This window comes from Temnothorax americanus, unplaced genomic scaffold (genome assembly GCF_048541705.1).
Source record: "Temnothorax americanus isolate GAGA-0224 unplaced genomic scaffold, ASM4854170v1 Scaffold22, whole genome shotgun sequence".
Taxonomy (NCBI): domain Eukaryota; kingdom Metazoa; phylum Arthropoda; class Insecta; order Hymenoptera; family Formicidae; genus Temnothorax; species Temnothorax americanus.
Window position 1 is genome coordinate 3,095,334 of NW_027509360.1, and position 17,005 is coordinate 3,112,338.

The window sequence follows — 17,005 nt, forward strand, 5'->3', positions numbered from 1 at the left end:
ATGACTAAGGTCTCGAACGGAACATCTCGCTGGGTCCTTGTAGCGAAGGGTGGGATGAGTCTGCGGCCTGGTGGGGACCATTTCTATATAATCGACGGTGAAGGTGCCTGTCTCTTCATATCCTATCAGTGACCACGTTTCTTTAACCGCCGTCTTCCAAGTCTTATCCATATTTTTCCAAGAGACAAGTGATACAAGGTGAGTGCTGAAATCCGGACGAATTGAAATCTACGATATAATTTCAGTGACCTAATTTCGATGCTGCAAAATGATAAAAATCTTTGTGATCATTTATGATAACAAAAACGCGAAATATGCACATATAAATATACAATTAAGGTAAAGTATACTTTTTCCTTTATCTGCAGCATCGAAAATTGAACTAAGCGAAATTTAACTCCTAAAACTTTTAAATCATGCTCGTAATTAAGACTCACTGGACAGCTTTCGGATTTATTTATTTTTTTTCGGATTTATTTATATTTTATATTTTTTATATACTTTTTCGTAATTATAGTACATACAATAGAGATTCTCATAAATAAAAATTGCTATTGTTTTGTCATCACAAATGTACCCTAGCGGATTAGAATGTAATAAATTTATATATGCAAGTGATGTAAAAAGACTTATAAAATTTCGGTGAAAGCAATATCATTTAGAGAAAGAAGGAGAGAGTACATTATATATAGCATAATTAATATTAATTACTATTCAATTTGTAAAAATTTACGTATACAAGATAAATTATTATACAAATTGTAAAGAAAATTTTCATTAAAAAATTTTCTACTATCTTCCACAAAATTATTTTGCTTCTAAAATTATTCCAATATAAATTTAATGATATTTGATACTTCTTGATATATTGTTTTTCAACTTGCCGGAGAAATTTTCAATCGATGTCGATATGATTTGACGGATCACATAACGAATGAATAATTAACGTACTGACGTCCATGCATAAAAAAATCGACTTCGTTAGACGAGACACTCCCTAAGAGAAACTTCTGCCTGATGGAAAGGAACTGTATGTGTCGGTGAAATGAAATCGCGTACCTGTATGTCAACCCCATTACGTACGAAACTCTCACCGACTGTCGCAGAGTGGTCGTAATAAGCCGATGAAATTGCGATATCTGAATCGATATTTTAATAACTTGATCCTGGAGATCCTCATTAACATATAAAAATCGCCTAACGATTTGCCTACAGATCTTTTATGTTGCTCATAAGGTATATTCACTGTTTACTCGTTACTATGTATTATCTTTCAATCATGACACATAATTTTTACTCCTAAGAAAAATATTTTATATAATCTGAAAAAGGTATATATTATCAATTACATTATTCGAGATATGCATTAATTAAAGCTATACAACAAATTAACATTTATTATTTTTAATGTGAAAAAAATGTACGAAAATTATCTCAAATTGCAAAATTAAGTGATTTATCTTCCTTTATTATTTGTAATAATATTCTTTCTATTATTCTGTGATAGATGATGATGATGCTGGTGCCGCTGGCCGTAGTGCTCCTCGCGGCGTTCGCCAACGCCGAGCCGGCGATCAATGAAGCTCGACCGCACAGTAACCGACCTGGAAGATTCTTGTCTCTTCCAATACCGCAAAAGTGCGCAAATCGTAAGTACCTTCCGGCATCGACGCTTCAATCATTACTCACCCCCTTGCGCCCGCTGCGGGCAGTAGTGCATCATAGTGCATTGCGAGGGGAAAAATTTAGCCCAATTTTTATTTAACTCGATTTTGCACGGTTTGTGAATTCGAGACATCACAGGATTAGTAAATTTATAATACCTATCGCCTATTATATTGTGCAAGTTAAGCTGGAAACATCAATCAAATAGATCGATAATCCATCCAGATAATTATTATTACGATCTGCGATAACATAACGTAATTTATTATACACGCGCGAGATCTATAGAGTACTTTTGTGTCTAGACTGTTGGTGGATTGTCACTTGCGCAATTTATTTGACAAGATTTAATAAGTTTAGCTCGTCGCTCGTTTCGTAATGAGGAGGGACGGCCGTTTTATGACATCTTACAATAGTGGGATAATAGATACAGGAGCGAATCGTGAAACGGTCTAATTACGCGTGCGAGCACTGCCTCTAACCGAGTTTTCACGGTGGATGGAAAAACTCGGCGTTGTGACACAGTGATGCGCATCGCTCACGAAACCGGCCCGAGCCTGCCTCGATTAGATCACCCGCGCGTAAAACGCCCGTAAAACAAGAAACGCAGCGGACTTTCATCGTTGTTCAGCTCGCAGAAGGGGCAATCGTGCGTCTCGGGCGCGCGGCACCGTCGCGTCGTGCCGTCTCTCAAAGGAATCGAGGTTACAATGCTGATACACGCTAAGAAGGCGGCAGGGGAAGGGAAGGCCCCTCGCGCAATTTCACGAGCTACGAGTTTACTTTTAAAAGCAGACGAGCCTCTCTCGACTCTTGTGTAAGCACGCGCCCCGGGTATTCACTTTTGATCGCCGCGAGTAGGTGGTACCGGCTTGCGCGTCCACTTTGTTACCACCAACAGGTTCCCGATAATACTGCATCTCGCGAACTTTCCTGGCGATTCTTTATCTTGTCCGATGTACACTTTCTCGACGCCACTTGATCAAATAGCCAGTTCGTGCCTCAACGATTCATTTATTGCAAAAATCGACTTAATTTCCAGAACTTTGTCAAAACGAATATATTTCGTTAGCTTATAACGTGTAATATATTTGTATTTTCTAATAATAAAAAAGATAAAGTCTTATCATAATAAAGTAATGAGTATAAAATGATTAAGTCGCATTGTTTTGTAAAAAGAAAAAGAAATAGATATGGACAATGTATCTCTAATATCTATCCTTGAATAATATTGTATCACTTTAATGTCTTCTCAATGCAATAAATATCTACTACGTTTCTGCTACCGAATGATTGCGACAATCGTTTGCTTTCTACTCGTTTAAGTAGCAATCTCCTCGACTAATGGTATTCCGATCCAGTCTTGCGGCCTATAGTTCACAAAATGACCGTTTGTGTAACGCAATACTATAAGCATCACTGAATTAGCATTGCCTTCGGTCAGACAATTTCCGCATCAAGGATGTCTCAACATTGTTATACGCGTCAGATTAATTCAGTAAGATCTTCGTTAATGACGTCATAGCAAGGACATCGATGGTTATTCAAATGGTAATATTCTCGCCTATCTCTCGCGAGTTATTAATACCATCGGTCTACAGCCAGAAAATGTTAGCTCATCGAAGCTAATACTGGTTTCAAAAAACTGATTAACATCAACTTCAGTCATGATTCTCTATTCCTCTTGTAGATCATATTTGGCTATCGATATAAGTAGAAAAAAGACGATGCTAAAAAGTAACGCTAACGACCTTGATTGACTATAGCTACGATCAGTATAATTTGTCGTATCTTCCTGATGTATTATATAACCACTCTTGTAACGCGTATAAAAAGAAAGAAAGTTTACTTCATTAGCGCGAGACGACGTCAGTGCGAGCGAAGATTATCGAGAGAAAACGGCTGCGTTTGCATTGCCAACGCGCTAAAAGATTGTCTCTTGCAACCGAGAAGAACGAAACAAGTAGAATATGCAGGAATATGTAGAGCAACGCGTTCGCGCGAGTCAATGTGCAAAGCGCGGGGACAGGGAGAGATACGGAATTTCCAAATGGTCGCATTTCCACGGTATTTAATAACGTGAGAGGCACGAGTAGGCCGTGGGAGTGAATCGGCTTTGCCGCAATGGTGCAACGTAATGATGTTCGGATACGACCACAATCACCTAACAACCTAATGATTGCATGCTCGCTCCCCTGGAATGCCCGATCGCAGGCAGGATGGCAGGATAGAGTTTGCCGCGACTAAGTCAATATAGTAATCAGGTGTATATAGCGTGATCCTCGCGCGCTTGCGCCGAGAAAAAGTATGTAATAAGCGTGTCAATGCAGGTGCACGCGCGTCGAAGAATGTGCAGAAACACAATACCGACACAAACCCTTAGTTTGCGCCGCGCGGCGAAAAAAGAATGCGAAAACGCTTAAGTACACGCGCAATGTTGTGGTGCATAGCATATATGAAATTTATGATGATATTTCTAAAGATTCTATGAGAAGTGAGCTGTAGAATTAATTTTATGCCGTGTCAAAAGTACGCATAAAAAACTGCAGAAAGATTCAACATATATGAGCAATAGTTTTAGTCTGCATTCGCATATCATCACGTAGGACTTGCACCACTATTTCACTCGGTCTCCGGCTCATATGTCCATCTATATCGGATGTGGATCTCGATGTGTCAAATCTTTTCGTCGGATCTCTAATTAATATAAAGGATTAACGAAGCGCATTATGATTTAATTTTTCTAAACTATACGGGAATACCGTGCAGCCGTTATAGTATATACAATCGAACACGTAATGTGTGCGTGCGTGTCTTATACTCTTAAAGCAAGCGGTAATGACACGCTTGTTGAGTAACATGTGAACAAGTATCGGCCGTGGATATTATATAATATACCAATCGGCCTATTAAACCGGTGTCCGACAGTGCTATTATATACGGTGAAGATACGCCATTAAGTGTCCGCATGCTTTACCACATTACTCTCGCGCGTATTGTAATTACAGTCGCGGCTGTTGGATGCGGTAATTTTATACAATTTTCAAATTTTCCTGTCGAGCCTAGCGCGAAGTGAAAATCTGCCTTGTGCGTCAAATCACCGATACGTGTGGTCTGTAAAGTATTGTAATATATTGCTATGTATATATAAAGAAAAAAAATGTAAAGATAGGCTTGCGAGCTATACTTATTCCTTGATCTCTTGTTAACACGCGATGTAATAGTGCGCGTATGATCTTTGATAGCAATCTGCACTTATAAGATAGCTTTTTTGTTTTACACGCTAAATGTAGAATATTAACCTCGAAATATTACATGCAATGATCCGATATATCAATACACACATAATTAGTAATTGAATAAATAATAACTGTAATATATAATTATTAAAATAAAAATAATATAATTAATTAAATAGAAACTTCGCGTAGTTTGCGTAAGATGTTGCTGTTCGACTCGTAGCGTCGACTTCACCCAACTATGGACGATTTCACGATGGACTCAAAAGCGTGATAAGGACATCCAATAATTTCGCAAGTTTGGAGTGAAAAAAAATTAAGGCAGACAATCGCGCGTAGGGTTAATCGACGTATTATGCCGCCGTTAATCACAATTGCGCAACGCGACTGACGTCGAATAAAAGACCGTCGCTAACAAATCGCCGTTAAATCGCCTTATGACAGTGCGGCTGACCGATCAGCTGTTGCAATCTTACTCGTCGTGAGGTTGACTGACTGACAACTCTACAAAAGGCCGGCGCTACATCGCCACGAAAATGTCGGGAACTGCTTGTGAAATCGGACAACAACGCTCTTCGCGGAGATTATCCCTCCGCGTGTCGCTTACACATGTAACCGCATGTAACGGTCAAGAACGATTCATATAAAAATGTATTTTCATAATATGATATCGCTACACGCATTTTATGATACATCAGAACAATTTTTACGTAATAATTTTTATTGAACAAAAAAATATAGTCGTTTTTGTTCAATTTTATCCGCATACTTTGGGACAGTTGTAAGGATTTACATAACTATTGCATGAAACATAATTTACTACAATATAATAAAAAAAAAGAGATATTACTTCTTTATTTTTATTGAGTCTCCGTATACTATCTCTGAAAAAAATATTGGATTTGCATTAAGCATATTTTTGGTGAAATGTGTAAGTTTTGACATATGCGAAATAAGCTTTTCTAATTGTCATTACTGGAGAGAATATTACCGGATAATATAATCGTCAGTTTCTTTTCGTGAATATCAAGGATTGATCGCTTTGCGATAAACCGAAAGAGAAGAGCATGGGGAAAACCGTTATCCCCATACGAGACGAGCCGTGCCGGGACCCATTGACCCGTCGTGCAAAGAGAAAAAGTTTCACCTTCGCCAGGCAGCTCGTGCGGAGAGCCACGGAGAGTTTCCTTTTCCTTCGCCTGCGTGCTTGAACGCTGTTTATTCACGACTCGCCGTCGACCCACTGATCTCGTTCGCGAATGAGAAACTGACTCCCGTCGAAAATTCACTCGTGGAGCAGGATTCAATTAGGGAACGGTTTAATCGTTATTATAATTAATTGATTATTTGTTTATCGCTAAAACACAAATGCGATAATAAACAATGGAATTAATTACGCTTAATATTCTAATGTCCGAATTGGATTTAGAATGGCCGTAGACATAATAACTTTTGTTGCCTAGTCATAGATATTAATTAAATCCTTAAAATTCAATAACGGGTATTAAATCAATAATTTATTATAGCCTCATGTCGTTATGTATATCTCGTGGCACTACATTTTGTAAAACTCAATCTTCAGATTAAGCGTTTTAAATTTTGATACCATTAGGCATGGGTCATTGTATTCATATTTTACTATTCTTATAAAAACAGTAAGAAAAAAATGCAAGAATTCTTTTTCCTTCAAAGAAATTGCGCTTTCGAACGTTTACCTATTTTTATCATGACGTGATGCGCCTCATCGAGGATATGACGCGTCATTTCCAAGAGCCTGCGAGTCTCGCCACTCGTGGATTTCACACGCGGAGAAAAAACGCACACGATTAGTATCCGCTTGCGTGACAATTAGCAGAGATCGGCTGCGATTGTAGCAACATCCGCATTTTACGAGAGAAGCTCGCTCATTATAATGTACACGTTTATTATGTCGCTCATTAAGCGACGCACTCGTCTAGATTGTTTCTGTTATGGGAAGTAATGTCAATTAAACGCCGATACTTTTCTCCGAAGAGCCGATTTGTTCGTCGAGATTAAAACGATATTTCGATGGTAATGCCGGAATTGAATCGTGCTGTCCAAATGCCTCGAAATACATTGAAGCCGCACTGATGTCACGTTACTAAATCAGCTTTCTCTCCATCCTAAATGGATGGACTGTATGGTCAAGAAATATATATTTCGTCGTAGAAAATAACACAGTTTGCTCTTACAGTTTAAGCCGCAAATTACCGCTGCTGAATGCTAAGTGACTTCGATGGATCAGTATAGTGTGATCGATAAATCTAAACTTAATATTTCAAAGCAGTTGTAGTTGCAGTTATACTTTATCGAATTTAAATGCAGAATTTCAATTGTCATCTATACAAAGATAGAAAGTGGCAGTATTGCATGTAGCGAAAGTTCTAATAAAACGTTATATTTGCTCTTGCCCATGTTTTCAATAAATCGACAATTTTTTAAAGACTTAAAAAGATTTTTATATAGTTTTTGTATGAGAAAAGTTCAAGTAAATAATTCAACGTTATGTTGCTGTAAAAACAAAAGATTTGATTCTAAATTCTTTCGAGTTTTGTATTTTCGTTAATTTGTTATCAAGCTGATGCATGAATGTATTGTTTAATTATTAGTATCGCGTTAGAATCTGCGTTATGAACCTTGGTGAGCAACAGCTCGCACGATTAAAAGCGATTACTGTCGCGAGTTCCTTGACACAAACGTGTGAGACGCGCCAGGGGTATAAATGTTTAATCGATGCTGACATAACGATCGTAAATTGCGATTGTCCGACAAGAGGCGAACGTTTTTTTTCGTTCGATGCACGCGGATGCACCGTTGTCTTTGCATGCGAGCAAAGGAAAAGAAATCCGCCACGTTTAATGATGATATAATCACGCACAGTCATCTTCTGTGTACTTACCGTTTCTCTTAATAATACGCATTTAATATTATACACGTTAACTTTCGCATGATAATGAAACACGTGACATTTGTATAAACCTGAATCCTGAATCTAAAATTTCTATAATTATGCACAAAAGAAGAAAAAGTATTATATATTATTATATTGTTTTATATTAGACTATTATGCTGGGTACACCCTAATTAATTTATTTCATTTTGAGTTTACTTCTTATAACGCAAAACCTATTTTTAGATTTAAAATTTATTCTTATGAACATGAAACTAATTATTTCCACGATAATATAGAATATTTAAGCATTAGCGTATCGATCTATATTTTATCACACTGACGACACGCACAGATAAGCGATCGTATTGATGCAACCCGTCATAAGATTCAATGGAAATTATCGATCTAAACTAAGGCAGCCACATAATGACACGACAGTGTAAACGCATGTAGTATGTTTTATAATATTTACGTGTCGATTTCCGGTTAATGCAGTCGAGATGCATAACTCGTGTCAGTTCCACACGTGGTGGCTCGCCTCTCCATTTAACACATTGAACTCACCTCACGTGACTCCGATCAATACAGAAGCGTAAATTACTCTCTAAATACGACGACTGCAACATCGCGATAAACTCTTACCTATACGCAGTGTTTTTCGTTTTATTTATAAATATATTACTACTGGGGCTGGTCGAATATTACTCTTGTGAGATAGTCTTTAAAGTGTCAAGCATCTATCCATTAATCAAGAGTAACGCGACATGTTGTTATATTTTACGATTATTTAATAGAGCTCTTAATATTCACGAGGCGGCAGAAATCACGTTCCCGTCATCAATTTTCTTAAAAAACTATCACCGACACCGATAGCTGTTCATATTTCAGTGCCGGCAGCCGGCGTTCCATTATCGATACTGAAATACAACGATTTATCTATTATTAGTCGTAGAAATGAAGATGTACGCGACATGACTGATATTATGGTCATAAATAGAAAGATATTTCTAATTTAAATAAATTTGCTTATGAAAATCATTTAACATTTTTATTTCATAATGTTTCTAACTTTTAAATTTAAAGAACTATTAAATGACTATTGGGTATCTTTAAGCAATATTCACGCACAATATAAAACAGGGGGAATCGCTAATCAGAGCGCTCGTATTACGAAACATTCGATTCGATTCAAACATCCCATGCATCAAACGCCATGAGCGAACAGAATGACGCGACTGGGATATAAAATCCTTATCTTCCATAGACGCGAAGTCTTCGTTAAATTTATACCGACAACGGGAATCACGACTTTGTCCTATGTCGTAAATCCTAACAGACAGTCTTTCTTCTTCCTCGATACGCGCAACATAATCGCCTTTGCACGGCGAAGTCTCGAATTGAGCGTCTGAATAGCTGACACGACTCGTCCGCGGAGAAACTTTGTTCAAAGACATTCCAATTAAAACTTAAAGCTATTGCCTTTTCCGGCAAAAAGTAATCGCGTTATCTTTTATTTATTTATTTATTATTTCATCAGAAACAGCAACAGCAATAAACGTCTCAAAATGTAATTATTAGAAATCGCTATTTATTCGCAAGATTGTTTAAACTATTACCACGTCAGTGCAGCTGTATGAAACCACAGTCGTTTTACCTACGTAAGAAACAAGATATCTGGAGCTATTTATTCTTCTGTCCAGTGTTATTCCATTCACAAATGGATATACCAAAGCTTCGAAAACGCTTATTAAATTATAATGGTACAAGAAAGATATAAAAAATAGCAGTTGCCTGTAAAATTGCCATTGGCATTATCAACCTTTGACATTAGCATGTTCAATCCCTCACGAATACCAGGCGAAATCATCAATTGGCTGAAAACGTATACGTGGGCAAGGACGTGCGAGCAGTAAAATGTAAAAGGGCGTAGATACTTGGAGATACAGTCGGCTCGTCGTTCCTCGTTTTATTCAAATTTGATGGCTATCTCTTACATCACGCACATATAACATCATGTAAAAAACTTCAATTAACATAGTGCCGTTGCCGCCGACAAGTTGCCAAAAATAAAGATACCGCGCAAATCCAGTCGTTTTAATTAGCATTAAATATAAATTATATATACATATACTCGTATATTATTCCTTTCTCTGAATCATAGAAGAAACATCGTTTTATATTATAATATGTGTCCACAAGTATTTTGAAATGTTCTCTAAACATACAATTTTGTATAGTGATTTTGTAAATAATTATTCTTCTTTATTATACATATCTATATAGTTTTAGGTATTCTGTCGTTTATTAAAATATTTTTTGATGGAATGGACTGCATATTGAGATTTTTAGTCTCTTCAAATTTTCGAGAATTCTGCTTGAACCTTCTGTCATTCGAAACATATTTGAAAAGATATGCCTTTCAGATATTTAAGATCGCGTAAAATCGCGCGATGTCGGCGCCTGTAATAACGGCGAGATATGGGTTACGTATATGTCACAACGAATGGTAAAGCAATTCGAAAAATCGGTTCGAAGGAATCGAAGGGAAGGCCGAGAAGAAGAGGATAAAGAAAACAGTGAAAATGCGCGGCGAGGGAATCGCACGTGCAGCGGAATATAAAACGTTATATCATAGCGAGTGAACGAGAGAGAGAGAGAGAGAGAGAGAGAGAGAGAGAGAGAGAAAAAAGAGATGCTCCTTGTAACGCAGCCCAATGATACGTATGCACGTATACGTTTCGTAATGCGGCGTTAGGCGCTCATAATGAGACACACGTCGTAAATCGTCGACAGGGAGAGGCATACCTGCATAAATATCGGGAAAAAGTGTAAGACTGTTGACATTTAAAGCGGATGATAATGATGCGCTGCCGCTGTGCCGCTGCCGATTACAGATTCCCTGCCCGCGGAATAAAACAACGTGCTTAGCTTTAGCGGTCCCGGCCGAGACGCTCGGCGAAACAGTGTGTCCGTGCCTGGTAGCGCGTAGCGTTTAGTGGAAAACGCGTCGAGAACTCTCCGAGGGCATTACGAAATGTTAAGAGAGAAATAGCGGACCGCGTCGACGCGACAGCAACGTATAAGACAAATGCTACACATGAAATCGTGGGAAGTCTTTTAATTGAATTAGTAAACATTTTTTCAGCATTACTCAAGTAAAAGACATTACGCCGTATCTCGTCTGTCAGTTTGTGCTGAATTTATGAAAAGTACACTCTTCTATAAATTGTGTTTCTTATTATGCGCGTCGCATATTCTGAAACCGCAATATTGATCGAGAAATATATTCTTGTTTGTTGTTTTGATTAATATCCCTTTCTAACATTTACGCATCCCTATACGCGTAATGTATGTCTACGGTCTCTCTGAAAAAAGTTGAGACGAACAAGTTTCGTTTTTTATTCATTACACAAAATGTAATTTACACTGTATACGCGATGACGCTAATAAACGTACGGGTTAAAATACGGGATATATAATGAAAAAATTATTTGATATGTACGTTATTATGCGCGCTTGGTGAGATTATTTAAGTACAGTGGGACGTTGATAGTTGATGAGAAACTGAAAAGAACGTTTTTCTGCAAGGATCTTTCGACCTTTCAAGTGGACAGGACTGTTTCTTTACGGTCAAGTGTGTGTGTGTGGTGGCGGCCGACTTTAGCCAGACACATTCTTGATCGCGGGAAGCATAGATCTACGGATTACCCTATCGCAACCACTGTTTGACCCCTGAACTATCAACCACCGGTTAAATCGAGAGATCTGTTAACAGGAAAGAAAGGCGTGATTGCAAAGTTTGATATAATCGTCGATTTACCATTCTTTCTGCGAAGCCTCGAGTGACACCTCCATGAATAATGCGATGATAATAGGGAAGCTAATACTCTTCACATTTATAGACACGATACAACGCTACTTCAGTTTCTTATCCAACTCTCGAATCTCTCGCCTTCTGTTGGAAACAGAAATAATGTATAATGTGCTTGAATTAACAGTAATTTAACAAAAGTTTAAGTTACAGGAATAGAGTATATTAAATGTGATTTTATATAATAAAATATTTTACAGGGCCGAAGCAGTTTAACTTCCGAGGGCACAACTATTTCTACAGCGGGCACGTGCCAGCTCATGCCAATCAGAAGGTGGACTGGTTAGACGCTAGAAACATTTGCAGGGAGTACTGCATGGATCTCATTTCGATAGAAACCCAAGAAGAAAACAATATGGTCTTTAGGCTCATCCAGCAGAGTAAGTACTTTATCTCGCGACGGTCGGGCTCTCATGAAACGTGCCGACACGTAGATACTTGCGCGTCGCTCCTTTATGAATCATTCTTACTGTTCCACATTGTAAATTAGATATCAATGCATGATCGAAGGACAAAATAGCAAAACGGCTCCATTTCTGTTCATGTAAAAAGAAAAACGCGGCGCGAGGTCATATTTGTAGCTGAAATAATTTTAATAAGCACAACCTCGCCGAAAGAAAAAAATATATCTTTACTCGCGATAACAAAATTTCTTAGACTTATACACATTGCTTTACACATTAGATCGGTTGGATCTATTATAATCGAGAATAATTTACGTATTAAATATTTTGCTGTGCATTTTTTTTTTCGTATTTAAAAATTACATATATATTTAAATTTGACCTATGAACGCCTAGTAGAGTATCGTCTACCAAGTAGAGTTACATCCCTCGATCGTTAGCAAACACGAAACATCGCTTTCAGTTCCTCTTATTTCACTTATAATTTATTTAGTGCATCGCAGCACGACACGCACGAGTAGGGAAGTACGAATTCTCAAGTTTGTTCGAATCGAGAAGGGTAAATCCAACTCGCGTCCCTTTGACAGTATATGGATACTTAGAAAGTTTTCACACGGCATACAACCGTAATGGTGACTCTGGTAGCGAGTCATAAATATCGACAACGACACAGCGATTTACCACGGCAACTTTCATCCACGCGATAATCATTCGGCAGTATTTCGAAACAAGCGGCCCGACGTGGAACATCACTGCGCGTTCGATTCGGATGATTAACGACGATGCTTCCCCCTTACCCTCTCATTCTCTTCATTACGACCTTTCGGGCTACAGCGCGATGCGTTTAAGCATAAGAACCGAAAGTGCAATTATAACCGGATTATATCTTACTTACAATTTAGCTGCTTTTACTTTTGTTAGAGTATCTTGCTTCTTTTCCGTTTTTCTTTAACACTAGAAACTACGTTGAACTTGAATGATTGTGCAAGTTGTGATAAATAATTGCCGATATAGCTGGTCGTTAAAAATGTATTTCTATTTTATTTTATAATTCGATTAGAAAAAAACGATTAAAAGTTTATCTGACGACGCAAGCAATTTAATTTGCTATTTCAATGATTAAAATCGAAATAATTAATCGAAGAATTAATTCATCGACGACCCAGGAAAATTAAACCGCAATGCCGATCATGATCGCATGAATTGGAAATTGAATAAGCAGTAGATCACCCGCGAATTAATACAAATTGCCGGAACATTTGTCGGATTTCACTGTCGCTTCTAACCGCAATTATCATAATCGTGATGATACCTGTTCATCACGAGCGATATTCATCACGAAGAGGAATCGTGGGAGGCGAGTCGGTGAGTGTAACGACAGTTTTCAAGGTAATGCGGGGGTCTTGAAGTGGGTTGAGGCTATAGAGACTCTCGTCTTTTTATATAACAGCATCGCGCGCGCGCGCGCGGTGCATGAATCTTTTTGCAATCCGGCGAAAGTACAAGATGGTACCGAATTGATTTTGCTCAGGAATACTACGTGACTATAGTCTTCTCGTTTAATTACACGCTGGAAGGACTTTTCATACCCACAGTCTGCACACTGAACTACCGTGCTTAAAGCGATTTCTCTGTAATCATCGTGATTCGATAAGAAATTATAAGTCAGCGTCCGTTGGTTGTGCCTAAAAATGCTTTTTTTCTTTCTTGACGTTATTCATCAGTTTCGTTTCCTATATAGTATAGTAAAAGTTGTCGCGAAAGTGTGTACTTAAGTTTGAATTTTACATTTAATATAATCAGGTATAGCGCCATTTATTAAATCGTTTAAAGCTAATTTCGATTACACAAAATTTCTCGGATTATACTTTCGGGAATAAATAAAATATCTAATTTAACGGCTGCTAAACCTGTGACAGATATATTTTCAGCCTTTTTTTTGGGACAAGCACGCGATTTAACGCAAAATCTATTTTTTTTCCTCAGACGACGTTCCTTACATCTGGACGTCCGGACGTCTCTGCGACTTCAAGGGCTGCGAGAATCGACGTGACCTCGAGCCCAAGGCCCTGTACGGCTGGTTCTGGTCGGCGAATCGCGAGAAGATGGCACCCACCAACCAGGCGCCGAACGGCTGGGGCTTCAATCCGTGGTCGCAGACCGGCCACAAGAAGGTCAGGCAGCCGGACAATGCCGAGTATGACATCAACGGCACCAACGAGTCCTGCCTGTCCGTCCTGAACAACGTTTACAATGACGGCATCGCCTGGCACGACGTTGCGTGTTACCATGAGAAACCGTTCGTCTGCGAGGACTCTGAGGAGTTGCTCAACTACGTGGCCAGCACCAACCGCGGTATTCGCCTCTAAAGCGATCGCGGTCAACCGACACCTACGTGGTGATCATGCGATCGTCCATCAGCGTCATATCAGCACTTTCCTTCTATACTTCCCGTCGCGGAGCCGACGAGACACGTGCCGAATATAGGGACGCGGCGATTTCCACGTGGCGATTCTTGGTTCTTGGATGATCACGGAGAATCTTTTACAATCGTGTTAGATATGACATAAAAAAAACCGCGTAATTCTTTCGTAATTAAAATAAAATTATAATTTATATATAATAACGATCTTTTTAATTTTTATAATTATATTTTATAATAAAATATTGTAATGTAGTGTAGTGTTTTCGATCGAGTGTCATCCGAAATAAGAACTCGCTAGAATTATAATTTTATTGTCTAAAGTCTTTTTTTTTTATTAATTCACACATCACTGCCGACATATCTTGTATGAATTTCCATGATGTGATCATCGGAGAATCATTTACGGGATTTTCTAAAAAGTAAAATTAGAAAAAGCGATTTGTCGGATATCATAAAATCTTGTATAAAATATCAGTAATTCGTTTAATTTACATCCTATTCTAATAATTTTAATGAATTTTGAAAACGCAATATTAAAAATATGTCAAACAGAAGCGAAAGTGTAAAATTAATAAATTGTGCGAGTAATTTTTTATTGTATAGCGACTAATTCAATCTAAACTTATTCGGTACTGTGACTTTAATATGAATTGCTACATTTGAATAAAAATAAACGTATATCTATTTACTGCAATTGTACTTGCAAAAGTTTGTAGCATGAAAAAATGTATTTTGCTAGATTATTGAACAAACGTGTCTCGTCACTGCGCTCTTTCTGTACTCATCGTATCGAAGAAACTCAACAATAATTTTATACTTTGTTTAATTTGTAATCACAGTATCCGTTGAAGAGAGTAATTAATTGTGTACATGTATTTATTGATATAAATTTGGCTGGCAGTCTCTGTACATTTATGAATAAACGTTAATCTTACGTAAATTATACATTATTAATTAGTATTAAATCCTATATATTATTCAATCTACGTACATAATCCTACAAAAATATTACAATAAGAAATTATCTTTTAAAAAATTATATAATTAATTAAAAACAATTCTTTTATTAAAATATAAAATATAAAATATAGTAAAAAATTATTTAAAACCTTTTAACTTGATTTAAAAAGTTAATTCCTGAAATCTTTACAGTTTAAGTAATCTTTAGTTTTAACTATATAATTAATACTAATAATTTTGCATGTTTCTAAGTAGATATAAGTGATTTACATGTGCATGTCTCCTTATTTATTTATATTCTCAACTAAAGTAACCTAATTATATCCTTAGATACTAGATAGCTCAGGTACCTCGGGGTTGCCAATCCCGTACTCACAGATGTGAGCCCCTGAGGATTGTACCATCACAGCAGATCACAAAGTCTCACTTTACCTGGCGCTGGAAGTAAATTCCGTCTCGTCGATAAGAAATCTTTGTATGATCAATTAACGCTTTGAATAAAATCGAATTATTCTGCCATAAATATATAACATACTTATAAAACATAATATCCAATAATAAATCATAAAATAAATATTGTTATAAAATAATAGTAATAAATTATAAAATAAATATATTGTAATTTAATTGTCCAAATTTTGGCAGAGTAATGCAAATTTCCATACAACATTAATAATATCTTGTCGGTGATTAAAGTTACGTATGTGATCATAGCCTTTTTCATAATGTATAAATAAAAGAAAGGAATAACAAAATTTCAATGTTTTAAAATTGAAATGCTTGAATTGCTCGAATTGCTCTCATGCTTTGTTTTACTATGTTTTTAATTATATTCTTACATCTGTCAATTTTTAAAAAATTTGGATTTTTATGGTTCGAAATCCTGAATTTAAATTTTTAGGAAATCTTGGGATCACATTTTTTCGGAATTCTTGGAATTTTAGATACTCTTCTTACCAATTAATTTTTCTTTGTCGATTTTCATGATCTTATATCTCGCTATTTAAAATTTCAAATTTTTGAAATTGTAATATTTGAAAATTGAAAAAATTCTTGAAATTCTGAAATTTTTTGAAATTTTAGCTGATACAATCTTCGTGCTGAGTGTATTTTTCTAATTCTTTGTCGATTTTTCGCGATTTAAAACGTAATATTTTTTCAATAAAGTTTTCAGCAAGCAAATAAAAATACTCAGTTGATGATAAACAAACTCTACTTATGGTACTCAATATATCTCACTGAAACAACTGAATCGGCTGGCGATAACGTAGTGCGCAAAGTAGTTTTCTTACCTTTCGTATTATCTTCTTCCTTTCAAATAGTACACAAGTTTCTTGTAATAATAACAATGACGTAATTATTAATGCCAAAAATTATGATAATAATAATTTATTTAGTTATAATGATATATAATATTGATCAAGTTTTATACTCAAATGTATATAAATAACGGAATGACATTTCTTATTTATACAATTATTATACAAAAATTAATGCACAAACAAATAAGATAGAAAATTAATAAAT

The 17,005-nt window shown here is 36.7% G+C and overlaps 1 protein-coding gene across 2 annotated transcripts; it reads left to right on the forward strand.

Moving 5' to 3' along the window:
• Positions 1-60: 60 nt before the first annotated feature.
• Positions 61-15,458, forward strand: Slf (C-type lectin domain-containing protein slf). Of its 2 annotated transcripts, none has more exons than XM_077407023.1 (4): positions 61-198; positions 1,508-1,649; positions 11,890-12,069; positions 14,080-15,458. In XM_077407023.1, exons 2-4 carry the CDS (start codon positions 1,508-1,510, stop codon positions 14,460-14,462), a joined length of 705 nt encoding a protein of 234 aa, XP_077263149.1. In that variant the 5' UTR covers positions 61-198; the 3' UTR covers positions 14,463-15,458. The 2 variants fall into 2 exon arrangements, with proteins under 2 accessions (XP_077263149.1, XP_077263150.1); XM_077407024.1 differs by having other exon boundaries at positions 127-197; positions 1,513-1,649.
• Positions 15,459-17,005: the final 1,547 nt, after the last annotated feature.